Genomic DNA, 25,709 nt, shown 5'->3' with positions numbered 1-25,709 from the left:
GACGGCGTCACCGGGGCGCGCGGCGCAGGCGCGCGGGGCGAGCACGCGGCCGGTGCATGCGCCGGCGCGGAGGGCCGGGCGAGGAGCGCCATGGCGGCAGCAGCGTGTGGCGGGGAGGCGGCAGCAGCGGCGCGGGCCCTTTGCGCTTTCTCCCCCCGCGACCGTCGTTTCTTCGCCATCTCCAGTTCGGATGGGCGTCTGCGGGTGTGGGAGACGGCGAACAGCCGCTTGCAGCACGAGTACGTGCCCTCCGCCCACCTCAGCGCTGCCTGTACTTGCCTGGCCTGGGCCCCACCGGGGGGACGCCCGCCCCCCAGCAAGGTACGGGCAGTGTGTGAGGGAAGGGAGAGGGGGGACACCGGGGAAAAAGGAGGGAGTAGGATGGGGACGGTGGCGCCCCGAGCAGCCTCGACGCGTGGCCGCGGCCCGCTCGGCTTCACCCCGCCCTCCCGGCGCCATGTGGCGGGGGTCGGCGTGGCCGGGCAGGCCGGGGAGCGGAGACGCGGCGTCCCGGTGCGGGGAACGGGATAAGGGTCCCGTGGGGAGGACCGGAGCTCCGCAGGGTTCAGCCACGGCACCCCCCCCCCCGCGGTGCCTGGGGCATGTCCACGCGTGACGTCCCCCGGGGTGAGGGTGCGGGGGGGAATCCGCACTCCTCAGAGGAGCATCGCAGGGTTGCTCTTCGCAAGGCTAATTTCACGTGTTGGTGGGGGAAGCAGCACTGGAGACTTTTTTTTTTTTTAAAAAACAAAAAAAGGGGTTATCAGCAGAAGTACTGACTGTGTAAAATCGTTTGTCTTTCGTATAACCTGCATGGAAGAAGCCTTCCTTGAAAGAGCAAGGTATGTTACTCCAAAGCACCTCTCGCCTTAATTGGAAAGGTGATGCTACAGAGCAGGTCTGCTGCTGTGCGTCCGCTTAGCTTATGTACAGTTCACATTCCAGTAAAGGCAGTATCTCTCCACACTTCCTTACCCTTGGAAGTATTTCCATGCAAGCTGCTATGCTGTCTGTGACGCATCTTCCCGAGCTCAGGAATCCGGCAAGAAGGTATTCAGTAACTTTATTCAGAGCACACATTGGAGGGCTGGGATGTTCTCCACTTTGAATTTGTTTTATTTAACTTCACCTCAGGTGAGCGTTCGACCTGAAAATATCTGGAATATATACAGTAAGGTACCTTTTCATTCTTTTTATGTTGAAGTAATCCTATTTTTTTAGCTAGAACATACCATTTCCTGAGAAAAAATGTATTCCTTGGATAAAGTATGTGAAATCCACCCCCTTTATTATAAGAAGTAGGGAGGGCTTTTTAAAATGCGTTTTGGTAGATCAACAATTTAGTTTATTTGAAATACCGTAAGAGGTATTTCAAAATGCTTGACACACAGATTACTGAGCCAAAGGAAGATGGTATTTTCTCATTTTTCTCAGTTGAATGGCTTAGTCCCTGAACTTTGAGAACTCCCAAAACACTTGAAGAATGTGGCAGAAAGGGTTAGTTTTAGATTGGCCTTAACCTGTTCATTTGTCATGTAACTTTGAAGAAAAAAGGATGCATGCATTAATTGCAGGGCTGTGTAGGTTCTTCTTCACTCCTAAATAAACTGAAACTGGCACGTGAAAATGGAGTTAATCCATCCTGTGTGAAATAAAACTTAAGCGAACATAGTGCACTGCTGTGGTGCCATAAGTCAAGCACAGGAGGTTTCTGAGTGGCTTTTAAAAACTTACCCTTTTCTAGAGACCCACCCCTAAAACCCACAGATGCTCCAATTTAACCTGGGTTGTATGGAAAACAGACTTAATCAGACAGCATTTGGCTACCTCTCAGTGCTTTCTAATTATTCCAGTAGTTTGAATGCTGTCCACTGCTTGAAAGTTGGTACGTTTTCAAGAGGAGCGGGAAAAAATCCCATTTCTTGGAATAGTTATGCCATAAACTTCTATAATTCATTGGTTTGTCCTTAGACTGAACTAAAGAACTGAAGCTGTGATGGTTTTGCCAAATATATTTTATTGAATGTGTTTTTTCTGACATTATTTAGGTTTTTTTTTTCTTTTTTTATTCCTGGAGAGTTGACATCTGTCTAGGTAGTACTGGTATCTGGTGTTCAGGAGTAAAACTGTGCCAGTAGATATCTATAAATGGTGTTTGGCCAAGTTACACCTAAACTAAGTATGTTTTGGACTGCTGCCATGTTAATGAAGGCCATGTGTTACAGGGGAATATTAGAAATTAAGTTTTGAGCTGCAGGCCCTGGAATTGCTGATGCAGTGGTGGCTTACTGGGATGTTCCCTGCACACGTGCTTTTGTAGTGTCAGTGCTTCCTGCTTGTGATGTTCGCCATGTCCTGCTCCATGAAGTGGTGCCTTCTGCAAGAGTATGTGGACCACCGACTTTCAAAATACCTTCTTCCACTTTCTTCCTAACAAGCTGCAACTGCTCTGTCATCTTCAACTCTCAAGACTCTTTAGGCTTTCCCCCATTTTGGTGTTTTAAGTGCTTTACTTCACATGTGAGCAGCAGAGATCGATTTCTGTTTTTAAAAAAAGAAAAAAGGCTCAGTGGCTGACCTACTCAAGTAAGAATATTATGGAAAAATAAGTGCCCAGTCCCTTCACAAATAACTTTTTAACCATCTCTACTAATTAAAACACTGCTTTTTCAGGCAAAGTTGAAGGATTTCTAAATAAGCTTGAGATTCCATAAATCTGAAAAAAAATCAAAAGGAAACCGATACTTGGTATAGTTCAGCTCCTCTGTCCTGTCTTATCCTATCCTATCCATGAAAACAGGGTGCTCTTACATTTAAGACCCTGATCCACAAGTGAATCCCACATGGGTCTCTACTGCAGTTGAGAGTCTGTTTATGTAGTAATCTAATGCAGGGTAGAGAAGTTTGATTTTTTTTTTTTTTTTAAATTTTTTAACTTTTCATTCTTGGAGCATTTTTTCAAATAATCTTCAACATTAATAGGTGTCTGAATTTTCCATTGGTATTTCTTTCATGCAAAAATTTCTGACAAAATGCCCCAACTAATAATGCTGATACAGGGTGGTCAGTAAAGAAATACATGTGAAAAAATAATTGGAAAAACCTTCACTGCCTCTAGCTTTCTTCTTGACACTGGAAATAACTGTGGATCTTAGTGGGAATTTTGTTGTACCTTTGGGTTGTTCCAAGGGAAATTGGCCATAACAAACTGAAAGGGAGGGTGAACAAATTTTAGTTAAAAGATCTATGCAAGGGAAGAGAATAAAATCTGTTCTTAATTGTGGTTTTTGCTTTGCAGTGGGGGTGTGTGGGGTGGTTAGTAAAACTACATAAAGAGATTGAAAAGTACCAAAAAACACATAAACTGTACTTGCATCTCCACTGGCTGTGTGGCCCTTGTCTTTGGATGTCAGGCAGCAGTTGCAAGATGGCTTAGTTGGCATTGCTGCCAAAAGTTTAACTAGTTGAGTCTTTTCTCATATATTGTTTAAAACCTGGTTGATTTACTTGGTTGTGCTTTGTGACTGTGATGGTTTCTCAGCACCTGTCTTTTTGTAATATTTTATAAATACTATTCTTTCCCAGGAAAGATGAAGCCTAAAGAAATGCTTGCAAAAAACCCAGTATAATCTCTTTTCTCAAGAGACTGCTTTTGATGTAAAAGTATTTATATAGCATTTTGGAATTTATTGGCCTAAAACAAAACACTTGTCCTTGCAGAAAGTGTTGTCTGTGTTAAATACAGAGAAAAAGAAAGTCCCGCTTCAAAGAACCAAAGTATTTATTCTGCATTGTTAAACTTTTAAACCTTAGTTGTGGTGAAAACTCCCAAATCCTGATTGACATTATATCTTGGCCTGAGTATAGATTCTTTACATTCTCTGTGTGATGTCTGTTGTATGACAGATAGGCTGTACCACATGGAGCTTGCACAGAGCTGATTGCTCACATTTTGTCAGAGCCTCCTTTGGCTTCTTCTGGCTACTCATCAGTGCAAATATATCTGTTGTGTAGAGGAAGCATTAGCTTGTGTATAATTTTTTTTTTTTTTTTTAAATTGGAGAGAATGCTTTGCTGTGATGTAACAAATATAAGGAGACTTACCAAAGTCCAATTTAAAAACTAATCAGTAGCATTAGGGATGATTTTTTTTCTTCTGAAGTCCGTGAACAGTTTTTCTTTTTTCTTTTGTGTGTGATTAGTTATGTGGGATTAACCCAGTGAGAATAAATGTACTGGCTTCTTCTGCTTTTTTTATTTTAGTTTCACATGCTAAAGAACCAGTTTTATTCCTTCTCCCCTTCCCAGTGATGTGCTGCATTCACCTGTGTTTGGTTGAGAGAGATTAAGTGAAATCCCTCCTTGAAGTGGTTGGTAGCACTTGCAAAGCAAGAGGGTGAAAACTTAAGAATTGCCTGATCATAGGAGGACCTCTGGTACCGACACCAGGACTTGGGCAGAACACTTAACTTCGAGTCCTGGTTGCTTCCCTCTGCCGAGTGGGGTAGCGCTTTCTTTTTAAGAGGCATAATGAATACTTAGTATTTGCAAGGCTCTCTGAATAGCTTTTGAGAAAAAATAAACACATCATTCTTGATCAAGCATTTCCATTTTGTGGATGAAGTATTCTGATTGTGTTAATCTTTATCTCTGCCTCTGGGACACGAACTCTGTGAAAAACTTAAATGTGTTCTTTTTCCCTCATGGATGTGGTCGCTAGGCTAGCAAAATGGCCTCCACCAAATGTTTGCAGGTGACTCATAGCAACTTTGTTACCCTGTACATGGAGGTACAGGATGAGTCTCTAGGTTGATGTACACTTCAGTGTCTTCATTTTATGTCTTAGGAGAGTTTGTGCTGGCTGACTGGGTCTCAAACTTACAGAAGTTTTTTTTTCCCCTCTGCTTTAATGCTGAGAGTAGCTGGTCAGACTAATTAATTTCACGTTTTCACTTTTTTGATTTTCCAGGATGGCCCCCAGAGGAAAAAACGGAAGTCTGAAGTTGCAGAAGTGGACAAGCAGTTAGATATCCTGGCTGTTGGTACAGCAGTTGGTAGCATTTTGTTGTACAGCACAGTAAAAGGAGAGTTACAGAGCAAGCTAGTAAGTAATACACTCTTCATCACATGCCACTGAATACTGATGATTTCAGTCCGTTTATGCTGTTCTTTCTGCTGCTCAAAAATGGAATAAACTAACCTAATTATTCAAGTTTTTTTTTTTTCTTAATAGCTGTGTATATAAATAGAGGTGCAGTAAATCAGGTGCTTGGGAATCTTCAGGTGCTTTTTCTATTGTTGGCAGTATGTACACGTTGAGAAATCTTGGTTTTGAAGTTAATGCATTATCTTAACATTGTGCATGGATTTGTTATTTTGCATTAAAAATAACAGTAATGATGAAATGCCTAACTGGAGAGTTAAGTTCTCCGTGGGAGTGTTGTACGCTCAGTTCCTGCACAGTATTGTGGGAGAGGAGGGCAGGATTGAAGTACTCATTGACTCTTGGGAAGGTGTCCTGCTGATGGGCTCTTCTGTACGGATGTAAATTTACCTCCCTTGTGGAAGCTTTTGAGCCCTCTCAGCACATGATCTTTCTCGAATGAGCTACGTGGTTTTCAAAGTTTGCCCTTCGCATTGATAACTTCCCTCTTACTCCTAAGTACCTTGGTTTTAGTCTTGGGTTACATAACAAGCAAAATAAATCTGTATGAATGACTCTATGCAATACTTTGAGATACTTGGGTCTACTTTCGCTTCTAAACTCTTAGTTGTGTGTAGGCGATCAATGTACATGAATTAAGAGAAAGCAATGACTTCTTAAAATCATGATACATGCAAGTGACACTAGCTAACAAATATCAACTCTTGTTTTATGGAAAAGCTGTATTTAAGCCTGAAAACTATGAACAAAATAAAAGAGTTTCAGGTTAAAATTTACAGTTTCAGTTGGTTTGAAAACACTGGCTGCTCTTCTAAAGGAGCAGGATACCAAATGTTATTTGGTGAGTACTTTTTTTTTTTTCCAGATAGGTTGAATTAAAAGATTATTCCTGCTAGAATAAGAGCCGTCACTTTTAGCTGCCCTTACTGAACAGAATGTCTGGCTAGGATGTATTTTGTTTTGCTTAAAGCTGATTTGCAGCAACGCTTTTGGGAGTGGTCTGAGCTGGCTGTTGCCGATTCAAATAGTGAAATTTTACAAACTTCAGGAAATATTTTCATAAATGACGAAAGTATATATGTGAGTTGCAGAGATTTTGGTGGTTAAGAGAGGTGAATGATAAGCCTTTGTAGGGTCTTCTGATCTGATGATAGCTCACTCTTGAATGCTGAGTACAAAGGGAAGGATACTCATCTCTGAATATACTTAAGCAAGCAGGCACTTAGATGACTATCAGCAAGACATCTGTGCTAGCCTTTCCTTTGAGCAAATTTCATAGTGTTAGACAGCCTTGTTTGTGTGTTTAAAAATAGTGGGCAGGACAATTTTTTTGTTAACTCCGAAGTGCTAGAACAAGAATTCAAATACTTATGTGTACATATCAAAATATGAAATATCTTTAACTTATATAACTGTATGTGTATATTGGTCTTTAAAACCACACCCTCTCTTCAAGTTGCCAATGATTTGAATTTAGTTCTCAAAAGGGCAGCTTGTTCACGTTGTTGGTGTGGGGAAGACTCAGTAGTCAAGACTTCTGCATTTATTAATGACTTGACCCTCTTCTACCTTTTGTAGGATGGCGGTCATGACAACAGAGTAAACTGTGTGAGATGGCATCAGGACAACTGCTGCTTGTATAGCTGTTCAGAGGACAAACACATTGTGGAATGGAACGCACAGACCTGCAAAGTAAAGTGGTAAGTGATGCCGGGTTGTGGTCACATTTATTGATGCTTGCTTTTGTGCATTTCCTCCTTTGCAGGTTTTAGTGAGGCCCTGTTGGAAATGCTGTGCTCTGCTAGCCAGGCTTCATGCCCCCTGTACAGAATTGACTGTTGGCTGTTATTTTCCTGAGATTGGAAGTGGGTTTGTTAAGGGATAAAAGAGTAATTCTCATGGTTGGGTTTCTTTCTCTGTGTATTGGAAAGACTAGATTAAATGAGTAACTGCGCTGAGAGGGATTTGGGTCCCTCCATGCTAACTTTGAGTGAGACCTGGGCTTCCAGTCACTTCTGTGATGCTGAAAAATCTAAATTCTAGAAAATAATCCTGGAAATATTGGGGACCAGATACTGGAACACCTCATCCCAGTTAAACTGATTATGTGCATCTACCTGGCTTTGCTCAAAGGGCCTTGCTATGATGATACCCACTTGGTTTCGCTCACTACTGACGTGCAGTGGGGACAGTTCCACTTGGCTGTCTGAGCAGGCTGCTACTGTTAAAGTACCGTTGAGCAAAATAGAGCTTAGTGCAGAGTAACAAGATGTCTGGTATAGGCATTTAGTTTCTTTTGTAATAAAGTCAAACTGTTTTTAAACTTAAAAGAAGAAACCAAGATTTCTGTTAACGATCCTGGTCATCTTACTTCAGTAAAAGCCTAGTGAGTGATGGCACCTTGACCCTTTTCTTATGCTGTTGTTTCTTTTTTGTAACAGTTCCCACTGTTGTGTTATTCTTACTGTAGTGCGACTGGTTTTGTTGAAGATGATGTGGGCACTGCAGAGAGCCCACCGACAGTAGCCTCTTTGATTTCCTTAGCAAGGAGATGCATCCTTAGATTGTATTAAGTTGAGACCCTGACGTAAAGTAGCAGAAGTTGGCTGTAAAATCTCCCTCTAGCCTTCTCTTCTTAGGGTTGAACAAACCCAGTTCCCTCACCTTTTCCTCTTACATTAGATGCTCTAGTCTCTAAGTCGCCTTCGTGGCCCTCCACTGGATTTACTCCACTATGTCAATGACTTTCTTGTACTACACAGTGCTCGGATGGAGTTTCAAAAGTATTGCACAGAGGAGAGGAATCACTTTCCCTGACCCGTTGGCCACACTCCAGCTAATGCAAATCAGTATGCAGTTGATCTCATTGCCACAAGGACCTGCTGCTAACTCTTGTTCAACTTGACTGTGAGGACCACAAGCTCCTTTTCTGCAAAGCTGCTTTCTAGCCATTTGTCCCCAGCTTGTACTGGGATTTTTTCCTTTGAGCTTTGAGATTCTGACAGCCTGTTTCTCAAGCCTGCTGAGATGCCCCTGAGTAGCAGTCCTGCCCTCCAGCATATCAACTGCTCTCCCTAATTTGGTATTGAATGTCAACTTGTTATGTGTAGATTGTATCCCGTTTTGAGATCATTAATGAAGACCTGGGCAATTACTGAGGATGTTAAACAGTATTGAGATATCCTTAGGGAATGACACCAGTAACTGTCCACCAGCTGGACTTCATACCAGTGATCACAACTGTTTGAGCTCAGTGATCCAGCCAGTTCTTATCCCTCCTTAGAGTCCATCCATTAAGTCTATATATCTCCAATTTGTCTGCAAGCATACTATGTGAGACATTGTCAAAAGCGTGCTAAAGTCAAGTTAAATGGGATACCTGGCTCTCCTCTCATCCACCAAGACAGTTGTCTCATTACTAAGGCAATCGGGTTGCTTAGGCACGATTTGCCATTTGTAAATCTATGCTGGCTGTTCCTAGGCACTTTTTTGACCTTTGTGTCCCTGGAAATGGGTTCCAGGTGGATTTGTTATATAACCTTCCCTGTTGTTTCCTGGATTCTCCTTCTTGTGGACACATTTTGTCTCTTTTTTTTTTTTTTTTTCTCCTTTCCAGTCATTAGAAATTTCTCCTGAGCTATGTGGCCACTCAAAATGATAGTGTGGTCTTGTAATAACACTGGCCTCAGCACTTTTGGATGCATCCCATCCAGTCTTAAGGAGCTGCATGTGTTGGATTTGCTGTTGTGATCCCTAATTTGATCTCCCTCTACTATGGGGAGTGCTTTGCTCCCTCTGAATCTGGCACTAGGATTTGGGAACATGGGAGGCCTGAGAGCCTTTGCTTTTCAGTGCTTTGGCCTTTTCTGTGTACTGAATGGGTCCCTACACCATTCAGCAGCAGGCCCACACTTTCCTCAGTCATCATCTTACTGTTGCTGATGTGCTGTATGTAGATGTCCTTTTATTGGCCTTCATATTCCCTGCTGCTTTGAACACCAGCTGAACTTTGGCTAATTCTGTCCCTGCATGCCTGGACAATATTTTTATATTCCTCTGTGTAACCTGTCCCCACTTTCACCTTCTCTATACTTCTTTTTTGTGTTTTTGAGTTGAGTCAGGAGTTACCCATTTGGCCAAGTCAGCCTTCTGCAATACCTAGTGATCTTCTGCTCATTGTAATGGACCATTCTTTTGCTTTGAGGAGGTTATCCTGGAAGAGCAACCAGCTTTCCTGGGCCCTTTTGCCCTTCACGGCAGCCTCCAGTGGGATCCTGTCAATCAGTTCTCTGAATAAGTTGCAGTCTGCTCTTCTGAAGTCCAGGGTTGTCATTCTGCTGTTTATCTTGCTCGTTTTTCCTAGGGTCTTTAAATCCATTGTCTTGTGGTTGCTATATCTGGAGGTTGTCATCAACCATCAGCACTTGCCAGCAATCTCTGGGTCTACTTGTGCCCTCCGATGCTGCCCTTCCAGCAGTTGCTCGGGTGCTTAAAGCCCCTTAGAAGAACCAGCGCATGGGATTATGAAGATTTACCTATTTCTTTTTTAGTCAGACAATCTGTAGCAGATGCCCACCACATCACCCTTATTGGTTTCTTCTCATACTTACTTGTAAGTTCTCTACTGGCCCTTTGCCTGTTTCAAAGGAAAGCTCCGTGCATTCATGCTACCCTTTTGTGTGGAGAAACCTCTCTCCCTTTTGCCTTCCTGGCATGTCCTTGCTGAAGTGCCTTCCTAAAGGTCCATTTATTGCAGCACTGCTGTCTTGCAAGCTATCCCACTGTTTGTCTGTGTTCCCAGTGAGATCAAAGCTCTGAAACTGCCCGTGGATATCTAATTCACCCTGTTTGTATCCCATAGCGTGTGTGTTCATGTACAGGTACTTGAGATGGGTCCCAGTCACGCTGCTTTCTCAGGAAATGTGAGAATTTTTCCTGTCATGCTTCATCTTGGGTGTTTCCCTCTGCCCCTGTACCATACTGCTGCTTTTTGGGGGGCTGTGGTTATAAAAGATAATTAGAGGCATTGTATTCTTTAATTTTGAAGATGGCAACAAAAAAATAATTCCTGGAGTGTATACATTAAAAGTACACCAGCAATATAATATCATGCTTTTTACCTGATTTTTTTTCTCTGATGATATTACGAGTCATACCTAAGGTAAATGACATTGGAAAGAGGAGAAGAAAACAATTCTCTAAAATTTTACCTAAATTGATGAGACTAGAAAGGAGCAAATTATCCAAAATAATTGCTCATGCCCAATGTACATGTGAGATTGCCTGCATTCTTTAACATTTGTCAGGATCTGGAAATGAATCCTTATGTATCCCACAGAGAATTCAGGGTGATTGAACACTTCCCTACCCCAGGAGCAACTTCTTTTGATTTGCAGGCTTCTAGACATTTTCCTATAGAAGTATGGACTGCTAGATAGGGAATGGAAACGACATGGCTTTAGGCTTGACTTTTGTAATTACTGTAGAAGTAGTCTATAGAACCACTTCAGGAGGTCTGTGCAGCACACATTGAAACCTCTGGCAGAGGGACAAGCTGTTGGGGAAGAGCGAATTTTTGAAGAGGCAAGACAAGGTGTTGGACAGAGGTAGTCTAAAATATTCTGGATGACTTCTTGTTTCTCTGTTTGTAGCTTTTTCATGTCTTAAATACCCTGAATACTCAGAGGCATTCTGTACATCTCCTTATGCAGCTTCTTGTTTCATGATATCCTGTTTAAAACTCTTTCCTTTCAAATTATATAAAGAGTATCCAAAGTAAAAACTGACGGATTTTTGCTGTGTTTTATATTCTGCAGTCTAGTTTAGACTATTCTTTTTAGTACATTTTAAAATACCTTCTTGGGTTTACATTATTAAATGGTTTGAAATTCTTAGTCCTGACCTTCTTCTTGAAGGGAATACAAAATCTTGTCATATGCTCTGTAAGGTGTAATGTTGTTTGTCAAGTTTGTAGGCAGTAAAACTTTCAGCTTCTATGAAACCTCATCAGAAGTGATACAGTAAATGACCTCTGTTTTGGAAGACAGGAGAGGCGCTGCTTGGGCATGTGAAAGTTATCTGGAAGTATTTCCAGAGCAGCTGTTTACAATCAGAATGTGATGGGTTGCAGGGTACTTCCTATCTGTAAAGGGTTTGTGTTAATGCTTTCCTTGCAATTTTGTCCTGCAAGAAATGTGTAGTACTCAGACTCCTTCAAAGCAGATGCAAGCTTTTAATGACAGCATCTTTTTTTTTTTTTTTAAATAGTGCTTTGAACGATAGACCTTTAAGGTGAAGTTTATTATTGTCAGCGTCATTGACAGACTTGGGAGGAGGGACAGGAACCGAATGGGCCTTGAAACTCTGAATTTTAGTGTTGAGAAGACCTTTCTGAATGGGTTGGTGTAAGATTTTTGGATTACGGTGCAAAGAGAAGTCTTGGTATGGCTCCTCCTACCCTATTTTGAGTAGTAGAGAACTTCGAGAGAGGAATTCAGAAGAGAATAGGCAAATATTAAAAAAAGTCAACAGTTATTTAGTATTACATAGCTTTGTGTTTTTGAGTTGCTGTATTTTTGTGTAAACTAATTTGAAGGAGAGGAGCAGAAACAGAATAGCTTTGACCTCGTCTTTGACTACTTAAATTATTATTTTTTTTAAACCATTTTTGCCTTAAATTTTCCAGCATGGTTGATGTGGATTTTGAGATTATGCTCATTAATACTGTTTTTTCTATTTCTTCGTCTTTCTCCCTTTGTACAAAAACCCTCCATCCAAATTCTAGCAAGTGGAAAGGCGACAATAGCAGTGTCACCTCTCTATGCATCAGTCCAGATGGGAAAATGCTGCTGTCAGCCGGTAGAACTATAAAACTGTGGGACCTGGAGACCAAAGAAGTCTACAGAGTAAGTAACTTTGTTAAACTAGATGCAAAAAAATATCCTTCTTGAGTGGTGACATTATGTATCTAGTGTTTCCTGATAGGACATCTGAAAATTTCATTTGGTCTGAGGAGACAATTGGCAGTTTTGGGATTGCTGGAAGCTGTTGCTGTGATGATACCCTCAACTGGTGGTTTCAACTGGCTGAGAGTTGAATGAGGACATTAAATTCCTTGGCTGTGTCTGAGCATGCTACCAGCACCCTTTCTCAAGCCTGTAGCAGAAAGATGGATGCTGTTCTTTTTCGCTGGGTCCCTTTCTGATACCCTTCTAGCAGGAGAATTCAGTTCACCACGGTATTAGTTACTGCTGGCATGGGTTTGTGCATGAGCTCCCCTGACTTTTATTATGAGTCCCTCCTTACAACCTTCAGGTTCCTTTGCTAAACTTTATGTAACTGGTGGCATTACCAGTTTTGCTGTTGAAACAATTGGAAGGCATAGGAGCAAAACCCTCGTTGTTCCCTGAGCAGGGCTCAGACATGAGCAAATTACCATGTTTTAGCTCTTCCGTAAATGCAGTCATGTGCTCTTGCCTGCTAGCAGACAGGATGCAGCTAGTCTGAATTTCCTGGTACTTGCTGTCAGGTAAGTGTGTACACATGTGCTGTTACTGTGGCATTGCTGGCACATGGCAACTACTGTGTATGTCTGCATCCATTGATGACCAAAACCACTATTTACAAAAGCAGATTGAAGAACCGATTTTTTTGGGGTGGGGGTGGTGGGGCGGGGTGGGGTGGGGTTGAACAGCCTTAGTGTGTCAGCAGACCTGTGCGTTCATCTTACAGTCGAGAACGAAAATATGAATCTAGTTTCATTGTAGAAGTTGAAGTGTAAAATTGTGTGTGGGGGGAAAAAAAAAGAAAAGACAAAGTACTTTCTGACAGTACCAGCAGTACAGGTGGATGTGATTTCTTTTGCATGGACTTAATCCCAGTGAATTTGCCTTTGATTCCCCATTTAACTTTTAAAATTCTGATAAATATCTGGAGGGTCAGAAAAAGTTTCCTTGAAATACAGAAATGCAAGGAAGCTGATCACTAGTAAAAAAAAAAAATATCACTGAAATGTCCTTGTTGACTTAGTAACGCTTGAATCTTTCGTAACGCTCTTTGTTAACTGATGTTTTAATTTTTGCCATGTGACTGCTTATGGCAATCATTGAAAGATTCTTTTTTTTTCTTTCTTTTAGCATTTCACAGGCCATGCTACGTCAGTGTCATCATTAATGTTTACCACAGTGAAACCTATGAATGAAAATAAGCCCTTTGATGGAATTACGGGGCTTTATTTCTTATCTGGAGCTATACATGACCGATTACTGAGTGTATGGTATGTAAGGTTTTCATAATTTGTAACTTTGGTTATGATCGGTATTGAGGATAGACTCAACAAGTATGTTCTGAACTCTGTGATTAAACAGAAGGTTAAGCAGAAGGGACGCTCTGGAGAAATGCAGTGATGACCTCTTAAATGGTGCTTGCAACTCACTGATTGTTGAATGAAGATGTGAATTTCCTTGGCTGTGTCTGAGCATGCTTCCAGTTGCCATTTGGATTGCTGATGTATGCCAAGAACATACTGTGTAATAGGCTTCCTTGTTTTTTGTACTTGCTGTAAGGTTTATGCTAAGTTTTCTTGCTAAATTAGGAGTTGGGAGTTACTTTGCACTTGGAATTTAGAACACTTTCTAAGCTGAAAGCTGAAGTTAGAGCGTGAGTATTTTGGATGGGATAGGTACTACCACAGTTGCTGATGATTTATAGGCTTTATAATGCTTTTCAGGTGCAGAGGGTGCTGTTTGTGCTACGGTAAATAGTGTGTACTGTTTGTGTCTTCCAGGCAGATCAGATCAGATAGGAAAGAAAAGAATGCGGTGATGTCTTTCACAGTAACAGATGAACCAACTTTTATTGACCTGACTGTATCAGAAGTAAAAGAAGAGGTAGGACCAATAGTTTGTAACCAAATATGTTCAACAATTTTCAATTGTCACATCAGTTTCCTTTTAAGGGTGTGAAGAAAGAAGCTTGGTTAGTATTTGGCTTTGGTTATGCAGAGATGAGATCTGAATGCCAATTCACAGGTGTAAGGGTATTTATTACAGGTGCATTTATAAAGCTGATAGTTTGAAATACTCAAAGCTGCTAAGTGCATTCAGTGTTTTCTTCAGAAATTTTACTTGTGATGGCAGAAATGTCAGTTAGACATATTTAGAACAAGTTAGTAATCAAAATGGGTGTTAGAACTTGGCATCATAAACCAAAAAAAGTTCTTTCTAAAAATGCAGTTTGGGTATGGTCCTGTTTTTTCTGATCTCAGGTGGCTTTGGCAGTGTAACTGCATTTTGGATTAACTAGCCTTTAATGAGTTAAAGTAGCAGCGTGCATTCCCCAAGCCTCTCAATTTCAGCAAGTACAAGTCTTTCAGAGTAGTTGTCTTATGAAAAATGTCTGCATGTGAAACATGTTCACAAACTGTTTCAGTAATTATTTAAAACATTTTTCTCCTGCAGTCTTTAGATTCCTTTCTAAAAACAGTATTTCATGCTAAATTTTCTAATGTTTCCAGTTGTGCCCTCTTACTGCATGTGTTGGAGATAAGAGTATTCTGTAATGTACACCCGTCATTTAATTGCTCAGAGCACTCACCTCAGTTTCTTTCCTCTAAGTGTATTTACAGTTCCAGTGCCTTTGTAGACCTGTGCCTCTAGACGTGTTGGGTACCATATTTTTGGAACATTGCTGCTTATGATCACATATGTCTGCTACTGTCCAAACTATTCAAATTTGGATATATCAGTAGTGCTAAAGTACAGTTATGAGTTATCTTTTTGTCTCCTAATAGTTGTACTACATGTTCCTGAGATGTTAGTGCCTTTGGTCTTCCTTACGGATTTAGTTATATCTTTAATGCATTTAGTTACTGAAAAAAGTCAAATCGTAACCATGCAACTGTCTCTTGATGTCCTGTACTTATGGGAGGTTTGTCCTTTGAGCTAATTAAAATCTTTTACTGTTCCTTCTTTCAGCCTGTGAAGTTAGCAGTTGTGTGCAGAGATGGGCAGTTGCATTTATTTGAACATATCTTAAACGGGTAAGTTAGTAATAATCCTGAGGGTGTCTTTGGGAAAGGTCCGGGATTACTGTAAGGTGAAGTTCAGTCTTGTCATGCTGCTGTCTTTAAGCTCTTGTATCTGTTCACAAACCAGGTTCCAGCTGGTTCTTTGTCTTGGGTTACTGGACACATTTTTGGAGAACTTACTTGCTGGGGGCTGTGCTGCACTTTGATATTAAGTGTTGCTTTAGCCAAGATTTTGTGTGTCTGTACCTCATTTTAGCCATCTGTAAAAGGCGTAAACTGGCTGAGTTTGCTGAGGACTTGCTAATGAAAGGTGCTTAGATGTGCAAGATGTTGAAGTGTTTAAGCTAAACCTCTTGGAATTCTTTCATTCCTTTTTTTTCAGTTATTGCAAAAAACCCTTAACATCAAACTGTACTATCCAGATAGCAACGCCTGGAAACGATGGGGACTCCACACCAAAACCAGTCCCTATTCTAGCAGCTGCGTTTTGCGCAGACAAACAGTCTCTGCTGCTTGTGTATGGGAACACCTTACAGCCCATCATAGAGAAAGTGGTATGTAAAACTTAATGGAGAGGTTTTGGATTTTGTAATATGGACTGCATACTGCTCTCAGTTGGAGGGAATTTTTACTTTTTTGAAATTGTATAACAAGACAAAGCTTATGCCGTCCCCCTTTTCTGGGAGCTATGACTGTTGCCCCTGAGCTGTTTTGAAAGGTGATTTGTATTCTTCCATTCTTTCAATTAAAATACAACTTGATGTTATTGCTGGCTGTTTCTTGCCATTTCAGCTGTTACTGAGTTGGGCCATTGAAACTGTTTTTAATACTGTTTCAGTTTACCAGTGTGAGCTTCTTTGGAGAGCATACAGATCTGGTAACAAAAGGCAGATGTGTAAAGCAGCTGCTGTTATAGAGTGAAAAAAGTTCATTGTACTTTATACCTCTGGAATTTGTTCTCATCTTTCAGTAGCGTAATGAACCACAGGGGTGAAACTCAAATATATTAACTGGTTTTGTTCCTGTCCTTCTAGTCTTTGAACACGACTGAATCCCACATATGTTTGATAAGGGACATCCAGAAAGTGTTGTCACTTAAAACAGATGTTGCTCTAACAAAGGTGAGCTTTGCGTGAAATGCGATTTTGTTGCTCCTCCTCTTTTGCTTTGGAAGTGGTAGAATTCACTGCTCTCTCTTAAAATGAGATTGGATTTCTGGATGGACCTGCTCAGAGCTGCAGTGGTAGCTCCAGATGTCCGTAGCACTCCGGCAGGTGTGGGTAAAGTGTGCTTCATGGCTGCTGTGTGTCCTAGTATGCTTTCACACACAGTTACCCTTCTGTAGCTCATAGCAAGTCCTGTTCTCAGCGGGTCTGCTTGATAGACAGGACTGGCTGGTGGTTTCTTTTCTGCTTGAGACCTGTCCTTCCCCTAGACTCTGTCAGTTTGTACAGCCTCTTTGACCCTGATGGTTTGGGGTGAAATTGGGATGGCTTTGTTTTAGACTCTAAATAAAATGTAATGGAGCCCTAAAGGGCATGTCCTTTTGGCTCTTTCTTGAGGTGGCCTTAATGTGTTCCTACTCACAGGGATATGGCACCTGGGAATGTGAGCTTGACACTTAGATGGCAGCAGTGTCCACTGAGGCCACTTGCCACCGTTTTCTCTCGTGCAGGATCCCCTGGGGTTTTAGAGACAGGCCATGAAGTTCTTAATCAGTGTGCATATTCAAGGCCTTGAAGATTTGTAACGCTTGCTGTATCAGTGAAGTGAGCAGACAGCGCTGTTTTTCTAACCTTCAAGTTACCTACTGGATCTGGTGTTCCATCAGCCAGGCGGGGTTTTGTGCTGATTCCTCAGTCCTGGAGCTTGTGGGTAGCAGAGCTGAAATGCAGTGAGCGGTGTAGGAACTCCCTGGCATGCGGTGATGATACCCACCTTGGTTTCGCTTTTTGCTGAATTCCAGTGAAGACGCATTTCTCTTGGCTGTCTGAGCATGCCTTGTGGGGAGAAGGTCAGTGATTAGTGTGGGGAGGAAAGGGGATATTAACACCATTTTAACACCATTGCTGTTCTACAGTAACATTCTTGGGGCACAAAATCAAATTTTTTGATGTTTACACACAGCATATGGAAGTTGCTTTGCTCACTGTAGTAGATTATATTTGTATCACTTCAGTGGACACCCAGCAGGGCTCCCGCAAGTACAGAGGTTTGGGCAGGTACTTCAAAAAGAGGCCTGCACAGAAGCGCTGTGGTTAAAGAAGTGTTCTGGAAGTAGCAGGTAGCATTCCTGATACTCTGGAAGTGGCATACTCCCTTACATCCTCTGTGGGTCAGGGGAGCACTTGGTTATTAAATATATTGCCTTTAAAATTTGATCTCCTTTGTGTTCATTGAAGATGGATACCATAGCTTGTTTGGTATAATCTAAGGTTGCTCTGTTTGTCGTGATTATAGTCTAATTCAGACTACTGCATTCTGCATCTGAGCAATCCCTAGAAGAAAATCGGTGGAATTGAAGTGACTAGTAACTACCTTTTACTGTTACAGTGTGCTGCTATTAGTGATCAGTTCTTACCTTTCAGTGGAAGCTGAATTAATCTGCATGCTGTTTATGGGCCTGACTATTAGTACACATGGTATCTATTGCTAGCAAACATCCAAGTACTTGTTGTTGGATACAAACACTTAGTTCGATGAGTGTTATGGAACAAGCTTGTAAGAAAAATGATTCACAGGTGATTCCAAAGAGACCGTTGTTTTAGTTAATTATGAAAACTATTTGACTCTTGCTTGAGGTTATTAATTGCTCTTAAAAATGTAGGATTTTCCTAATATACATGTCAAGAAAATGGGTTGTGGCAGACTGGTTTTACTGTGTATGTGAGTGGCTCAGAATAAAATCAATTTTTTAAATTGGAAGAATGCTCAAGATACTAGCAATTCATGCAGATGTGGTTATTTCTGTCTACTAGGTAAAGACACCTGTTGTGAACTCGGACACCAAAGTTCTAGTGCCTGGCATTCCAGGACATAGTACAGCTGTCAAAACTCCATCCTCGGGAAAGGAGAAAAAGAAAAACAAGAGGAAACCGGGAGAGATAGAGGTAAAGTGCTTCCTCTTTTAAACACAGCAATAATGGAGAAACTAGAATCACAAACCATCGTTATAACTTCTTTAGGTGAACTTGAACTTGCTTTGTTTGGCATGGAAGCACAGTTAATGATATCTTTTTGTATGAAAGAGACTTCCCTCTGCTCAAAACCTTTTCCTCATTCAAGCCCTGTGTGCCTTGCCCGTAGTTTTGCCATGTTCCTGCAGAACTTTGTCACATGCTTGTGTCTGTCACTCTGTGCTAAGGTATATTACTGCTTTTCAGTCAAACTTCATCTTCTCTTCTTTTCTCAGGCTATTCTCTGTCAGTACATTTAAAAGAATATGCAAAATTGGTGTTATTTTCCACCAGAATCGGAGGGAATGCTTTAGGCTAGGTACTTTGCTTTCAGCTGATGTTTCTGAGAAACTGCACTGAAACAGCACTGCCCTTGTTTACCTGCAGGAAAGCATTGAAGAGCGCCTAGAAGCATTGGATATTGATGTGAGCAAAGTAAAAACTCCAGGTGGCCTTCCACAAACAGATAGCTTTGCGGTACTTTTGGTTCAGGGCTTGGAAAGCAATGATGCAGAAATCTTAAATGTAAGTATTACAAGATCATTGTATGCTGTTTAATCTATTCGCTGAGACTTGTGGGGAACCTTCCTGAAAGCCGGGGAGGCTGAACAGTCAAGAACCCGTTGTTTCTCCCAGCTGCTTTTTGCTGATTTGCTGCTCAAGGCAGTGGTACTATAAATTATATTAGCGGTATTACTTTTTGTTGTTATCTACCTTGCTTTCTGAGTCAGTCCATGAACGTTGAGGCGCTTCTGTTTATGATAAATTTGTTATGTCACAGTTCAGATGTTTTACAAGTGATGTTACTAATGCAGCCATCTTCCCTTTAGCTTGAGCTGGAGCATATTCTGTACTTAGTCTCCTCCTCAGTGTGTGCTTTCCAAGTAGATACTATTTGAAAAATGCATTGATGACAACAGTTTCACTTGGAAAGCTTACTGTTGCACTTGGACTAGGAGGAAATGATAGTTCTGGGGCAGGGAAATGAAATCTGAAGAATTTGATACTGAATAGAAATTACTCGTCACAGATACTGGTGAAAGGCATTTATTTACAGAAGTCAAGCACAGAAAATAGCAAGGGAAATTTTAATATGCCTGTGATGCTTTGTTTCTAACATGGGGTGGGTGGGCTAGAGGCAATGCTAGATTGTTTTAGATGGGTTAATCAAATGTCTTATTTTGTTAGTTGTAGCTGACTTGAAAAATTGAAGTCCTTTTCATAGTGAATCTTCTTTTACTCATTATCTTCATCTTAGCATATAAAGGTAGTGGAGTAGAAAAAGAGATTTAAAGCCAGGAATTTTTGATTGTGCTCATTGCTCATACACATGTTAAAACTGAATGATTTTCTGATCATATTTTTCTATTTTAACAGAGAGTGCTTAACACAAGAAAGGAAAATGTAATAAAGAACACAGTAGCCAGAATGCCTATACATGCTGTCATTCCACTGCTGCATGAGGTAGGAGAGACTGCGTTTCTTGTACTGTTATACAAGCCACATTTGGTTTGCATTCTACCTGGGGAAAATCCAGGATATGTCTCTTTTTTTTTTTTTAACCAATGAAATTGGTTTGGTAGTTTTACAGGACAGAAATTCTTCTTAATTTATCTCTGATACATTCTTATCTTCTCTGGCTGAAGCTTAACCAAAGGACAAAGTGCCACTGGTCAAAGCTAGGACGAGCATTAGATCATGTACTATTATCTTAAATTATTATGTGGGAAAAAGAAAAGCAAGAGGTTAAGCTAAAGCTTGTTTAGTCCGTGGCAATTACCATTACATCTTCTTTTAAACTATTAAAATGGATGATAATTTGAAACATGAAAATAGCAGTGCTAGCCAGAGCAAGTTATATGAGCATAAATATGCTAGATTCTCAATTGAGAGAAAGAAAAATAGAATACATACTTACAGCAGTGAGTTTAGATAGCACTTGGAAACCGAGGGGCAATTTCTTTCCTCTTTTGAAGATAGCTCAGAAGCCCAGTTGCTATATTTAAGCTTTGCGACATCACTTAGTAATAATTTTTAAAGGGATTTGGCTTCTGAACTGCTTATTCAGTGATATTAAACAAAATCTGTATTTGGACAGAAATATTTTAATGATTAGCCTTATCTAGACATTACTTTGTTTGAACTGAACATTGATTAGTTGCTCTTGTGTGAATAACATTCTGTAATGTAAGTTAATGGTTAGATTTCTCTTGTATTTTAACGTGCTGGCCGCAAGTAAGATTTAATTTTTACTTGTACTAATCTTAACTGAATTATGCAGATGGCCTGGTTTTGAATGTTCCTTTAAGCATGTGTTGTGACACCTCCTTAGACTTATGTTAATGAGATGCAGCGTTTCTTCTGTAGGACCTTTGTCAGAGAATCTAAGTGCAAGTGTTGACTATGTAATCTCAGTGGATGGACAGATCTTCACGTAACTGTCTTCACAGAACAAATCTCAAGCTCTGGAGAAATAGCCTTTACCTTCACTTGTCTCCCCAACTTGTCCACCTTGTAACAGCTGCTCTACTAAGCAGATACAGAGAGACATAAACAAAGGGATTTCCTTCTACTTATTCCTGCCAACTTTAAGTTTCACTGGATATATTGCCTGTTAAGAGTTCTGGTTTTATTGTAATAATGAAACTCAGCTTCTGCAAGTTAACAGTCTGCGTACAGGATGGTAGAGCCAGCAATGTCATATTCTGGACCCTGGCAATGGTTAATCCTAGCAAACTTCACATGCCCGGAGATCTTTCTGCTCCAATATTTGGGCTGTCACATGGATGTAATGTTGGGTTTTTAAACTCATTATGTGTTTGTTACTTATTGCTGACTATTTTTGTCCTTTTAGCTTACGAAGAGGTTGCAGGGCAACCCATACAGGTAAGAGACAACTCAACTAGTTTCATTCACCTGAAACTTTTCTAGTGTGTGTGTTATGGTCCCTCCCTCCACCTATGTGATTGCTTTCCATAGTAACTGTAATTAAACTGCAGCACCTTGAGGTAAAAATTCTCACCTGATTGTGGGTGCAAAGAGGAGCTTTTATTAAGGCAGTGCTTTGTCAGGATGGCTGAAGTGGAATTAAAAAGGGAAAAGGATACCTGAAATAAGCATATAACCGTGAGAAGGTACCTGAAGTCCCAGAATATTGACATTGCAGACCTGATCAATATGTAAGATAAAATAACTATCAGATGTATACCTTGTTTGGTTTAATTATCAAATATATTTAGACATCTCCTGGTGTTGTGTTTAATTAATAACAAAACCAGCTCTTCCTGTGTCATCATCCCCCCCACCCCCCCCACCCCCCCCGCAATCTTGTTACATTGCTATAAGGATAGCTTTGCTGAGACTAGCTGTCATTAATTGTGCAGTTTGGGTTTTGGTTTTTTAAATAAAAATTCCCTTATTGTAGGTGGAGAAAGAAGTAGCATGCTTTGGTCTTTTATTCATTGAAACCTTCTATAAAAGGTGTCAGAAACAGAGACGCCTGAGTATGTCTAGTTTTAATCCCTCACTTAAATGTCTGTTCTTTTCTTAACAAATAACTTACATAGGTATCTCATCTGGATAGCCAAACCGTTATATTTCCATCTGCATTTATCTTTTTATGTAATGAAAGAGGAGTACTTTCTATAGATCTGCTTAGCATTGAGAATGTGAAATGGGTGTTTCTCAGCCAGTATCAATTCGATATAATTTATTTTTCTTTTCCAGTGCCTCACTAATGGTTCGATGGCTGAAGTCTGTGTTTACTCTACATGCATCCTACCTTTCCACAGTGAGTATTTTGCATTAATGCTAATGCACATACCTAAAACTTGATTTAAATGCTTAAATATATGTATGCTCTTCCTTCAGGAATCTGTCTCCTGCTCTCCACATATGGCAGTGCCCAAATCAATGTACAGAGGGCTATACTTCTGCCACTTTTGCCGAATTGCTGCACATTGGTTATAAATTGTTTTAGTCGTTCATGACATAATTATAGTCATCCCAAAGTCAAACCAAGATAAGTTATGTCATACCTGTGAGAGTTAGGGAACAAAGCTACTGTCAAAGAGTAATCTAGCCTGTGTTGCTAAATCTTACAGAACTAAGTTTGCCTTGCTGTTGTAATGCTCATCTTGAGACTATCTTGGGCATGGCTAGATTTATAGGGTAAAGGTGTGCCAAAGTTGGCAGGGGAGTAAGTAATATAGCTTCTGGGTTGTAAGGCAAGTCCAGCCTTGCCTTACAAGTGATGGATAAAGCACTCTTGCTCAGTTAAGAAAAAGGCATTTTGGCACTGTTAGTCCTTTCTCCCATTTATTATAGGATTGGTGTGCATCAGAACGTGCACATGTTGCTGAGGCTGCATTCGTACACTGGTGTATATTCAGTTCCCATTCACACAGCTTTCCAACTAGTGCTTCGACACCTGCTTACGGCAGTGACTGTGGAAAGGAAAAGTGGTGTAAGAATTGCCATGTTTTGAAAGTAGGTGTGTTTCTAAACATGGCTAACTGTTAATTGATCAGGCTGCAGGTGGTTTCTGTGAACCTTCAGCTCTCCCTTCTGTCTAGAATAATGTGAGCAAGGATTGCTTGCCCTAAGTGTACAAAGGTAGTTTAAAAATTTAAAAATAAGACATTTGGGATGTGTTGGTCAACATCTTCATTTTTCTTCATCATTCTCTTCTCCCAAGTTGCCAGACCTTATTCCTCAGCTGGGAATGCTATACCAGTTAATGGAGAGCAGAGTAAAAACTTTGCAAAAGCTTTCCCGTCTGCATGGAAGACTCTTCATTCTTGTCACCCAGGTGAGTTCCAACTAAATAACATGGGATGTGTAGAACTATTGTTTGCAGACTTGACCTCCTGTTGTGATTACATCTGATGGGACCTGTCATTGGGGACTTAATACAACTGCTGTACAGCTACGCTGATAATGCTCAAAGCAGCACACTTAATTGGCTATCTAGTCAGTCCGTGCTCACTGGAAGTGTTACATGCTTTTTCCTGCCAAATGTGTCTACTAACCTGTAGAGTTTTAAAGGGGAATAAATAGGAGGTACTGGGCCACTTCAGAGCAGATGCCTCTAAAATTTTACTTTGTCCTTCACACTTGTTTGGCTGTTAAACTACTACTATAAATGAAGTAATCTGTGTTAAACTCGATGTAGACTTCATTTACATTGTTACAAGTTTTGTTGACTTTTAAGGTTGGAATATATGATTGCATCTAAAGCTAATCTGCAAATTCCATTCAGGTTGCAGCATCGGAAACAGTTCAGGATGTAGCTGAGGTTAATCAGACTGCGAAGCTGGTATATGAGGATGGTAAGTGTTGTATGCTAGGTGTAGCTCAGCTCCTGAATTCACATAACAGCCATTACTTGATGGCTGTTCATCGTGTTCCTGTGCTTATCTATTAGTGTACACTGTGCAAGTAGAGAGTTTCTGTGGGAAGTCCATGGCAGGAAAGTCAGTGGTTAACAATGCAGGCATCTTGTAGTTGGTTGTTCCTTCCTTCTTTCTCCTCCTTTTATTTCCTTTCATTCCCTCCCATCCCTGCTTCACAAATTAAGGAATCAGTTAATTGGAAGTTCAGTATGCTGCTTAACTTAACTGGCAACCTCGGATTTCTAGTGTTAGCTTCCCTTCTGCTAAGGTAGATACATTCAAGGCACTTTTACGTTTGAGTCAGCAGGATGTCAAGGTAGTTGATGTCACTGTGTGTGCACGTACACTTCTAATTTGGCCTTTTTTATCTACTGCAGCTTCATACTGTACAATTGTAATGGAATTGACTTGTTCCTAACTAATGTTGAACAACCTAATCTTCAGCTAGAATTAGTTTTGGAATTGAAATAAGTTTGGAGACTTAGCAGCATGTGGGGTTGGGCTTTGTTTGCACAATGAAATTTTAAAGTCTGTTATCCAGACTGAGGGATTTTTTTCTCTTTGCAGAATCCTCAGAGGAGGAAGGCTCAGATGATGAGATGATTGCAGATAAAGACTCTGATGTAAGTGGAGTTGGATCAGATCTTCTCCCATTTGCTTCAACAGAAATTGTGTGACTGTCAAAGGTTCAAACATTCCTGTTTATTTTTTCCCCAGGAAAACTGGGATGAAGATGAAGAAAAAGAGGAGCAATCTGATGAACAAGATATGACTGTTGAAAAGGAAATCAATGGTGATTCTGATTTGGAACCAGAAAATGAAAGTGAAGAAGAATAATGGCACGAAAGAATAGTTTTAACAGTTTAAACAAGTGGGCCACCAAACTCTTTAATTCTGGATCATCTTGCTGAAAGATGCCATATTTGCATATAGGGAGTGCAGACTCATGCACGGCCTGTGTGCAGAGGCACATGTGGGGCACTGTGCATTTCTGAATCCAGAATGTTTAACCATGCCAGCCTTCTCTCGCCCTATTTCCCTGCGCTTACTTATAGAAACATTTCTTCCACCTCATGGTCAGATTATGCCTGTCATGTGGACATGCATTTGTATCTCAAGTGAAATAAATCTGCCACCGCTGTTTGTGTGGTAAACTTGGTTCAGCTTTACATTGAATTTGTTTCAAATATTCAAGGATCAAAGACAACCGGTCTATACCTTCTTTCCATGCTTCATTTAGCAATAGCAAGTGGGCATCCTGCTGCATTTTTAAAAAAAACAAAAAGCAGAAAAAAGAAAAAAAAAGATATTTTTGTAATATTTAAATTCTCTACTGAATTTCTTTTCTTCCCCCCCATCCTCCATTGGTTTAGCCATGCCTTGGTGATATCTAAATGCCAACCTGACTTAAAAATGGCTTTTTTTTTTTAACAAATTTGAACTCAAGACTTTTCTATGTATAAATCAATGATTTTTCTTGTGCTTCAAAAGGACATTAGACCTATCACTGGCTCCTAATTTTGTTTTAATGGAGGCTGTATGTAAGTGTAATGCTAACCCAGAGGATAGACTGTGTTGAATTGGGTGGGGAGAGGGGAGTAACACCGGGAAATGAGAAGGTGAATGCTTGTGAATATGTAGCGCACAGCTATACCTTTATTATGGATTTTTAATCTCTCAGTGGCAGAACAAGGACAGCTATTTGCTCAGCTAATGGAAGCTGAAGTGGTGCAAACACATTTTTAAGAGCAAAACAAGGTAAAGGTTTGAGCGGTTCACCACTATAATGTACAATAATATATTTGTCTATAAATGGAGCTGTTGCAACTAAATACCACCCTCTTTGTAAAGTGAATAAATATACATCTCCTTTACCAAATACCTGTCTTGTGGTGTTTGTTGAGAGAGACCTTAGGTAGTTAAGGGTGGTGGTGAAGGATGAAGTGCTG

The 25,709-nt window shown here is 40.6% G+C and overlaps 1 protein-coding gene and 4 non-coding genes across 6 annotated transcripts; all 5 read left to right on the top strand.

Moving 5' to 3' along the window:
- The first annotated feature begins 38 nt into the window (after window positions 1-38).
- WDR43 (WD repeat domain 43) lies at window positions 39-24,918 on the top strand. Of its 2 annotated transcripts, none has more exons than XM_072857094.1 (18): window positions 39-321; window positions 4,970-5,104; window positions 6,743-6,864; window positions 11,949-12,069; window positions 13,300-13,439; window positions 13,950-14,052; window positions 15,139-15,203; window positions 15,574-15,745; window positions 16,226-16,312; window positions 18,170-18,301; window positions 18,755-18,892; window positions 19,745-19,831; window positions 21,222-21,253; window positions 22,094-22,157; window positions 23,064-23,177; window positions 23,628-23,697; window positions 24,328-24,383; window positions 24,478-24,918. In XM_072857094.1, exons 1-18 carry the CDS (start codon window positions 91-93, stop codon window positions 24,595-24,597), a joined length of 1,989 nt encoding a protein of 662 aa, XP_072713195.1. In that variant the 5' UTR covers window positions 39-90; the 3' UTR covers window positions 24,598-24,918. The 2 variants fall into 2 exon arrangements, with proteins under 2 accessions (XP_072713195.1, XP_072713196.1); XM_072857095.1 differs by lacking the exon at window positions 39-321 and adding an exon at window positions 1,078-1,176.
- On the top strand, window positions 7,302-7,378 carry LOC140650414 (small nucleolar RNA SNORD53/SNORD92). Its single transcript, XR_012041981.1, has one exon. It is a non-coding gene; the product is annotated as a small nucleolar RNA SNORD53/SNORD92 (small nucleolar RNA).
- Window positions 12,212-12,296, top strand: LOC140650415 (small nucleolar RNA SNORD53/SNORD92). The gene has a single exon (XR_012041982.1). It is a non-coding gene; the product is annotated as a small nucleolar RNA SNORD53/SNORD92 (small nucleolar RNA).
- Window positions 13,561-13,644, top strand: LOC140650416 (small nucleolar RNA SNORD53/SNORD92). The gene has a single exon (XR_012041983.1). It is a non-coding gene; the product is annotated as a small nucleolar RNA SNORD53/SNORD92 (small nucleolar RNA).
- Window positions 17,111-17,189, top strand: LOC140650413 (small nucleolar RNA SNORD53/SNORD92). The gene has a single exon (XR_012041980.1). It is a non-coding gene; the product is annotated as a small nucleolar RNA SNORD53/SNORD92 (small nucleolar RNA).
- Window positions 24,919-25,709: the final 791 nt, after the last annotated feature.

Source organism: Ciconia boyciana, chromosome 3, assembly GCF_034638445.1.
Source record: "Ciconia boyciana chromosome 3, ASM3463844v1, whole genome shotgun sequence".
In the NCBI taxonomy this organism is placed as follows: Eukaryota; Metazoa; Chordata; class Aves; order Ciconiiformes; family Ciconiidae; genus Ciconia; species Ciconia boyciana.
Note: the sequence above shows the minus strand (reverse complement) of the source record. Positions and strands in the feature narration are given on the sequence as shown.

What these genes read in the sequence shown, in the direction of transcription:
- WDR43 (XM_072857094.1), top strand. Translation starts at nt 91, where the DNA reads ATGGCGGCAGCAGCGTGTGGCGGGGAGGCGGCAGCAGCGGCGCGGGCC. An exon ending in CAGACCTGCAAAGTAAAGTG is followed by an intron (nt 6,865 to 11,948) that starts GTAAGTGATGCC and finishes TCCAAATTCTAG; the next exon opens with CAAGTGGAAAGGCGACAATA. An exon ending in ATGATGCAGAAATCTTAAAT is followed by an intron (nt 18,893 to 19,744) that starts GTAAGTATTACA and finishes CTATTTTAACAG; the next exon opens with AGAGTGCTTAACACAAGAAA.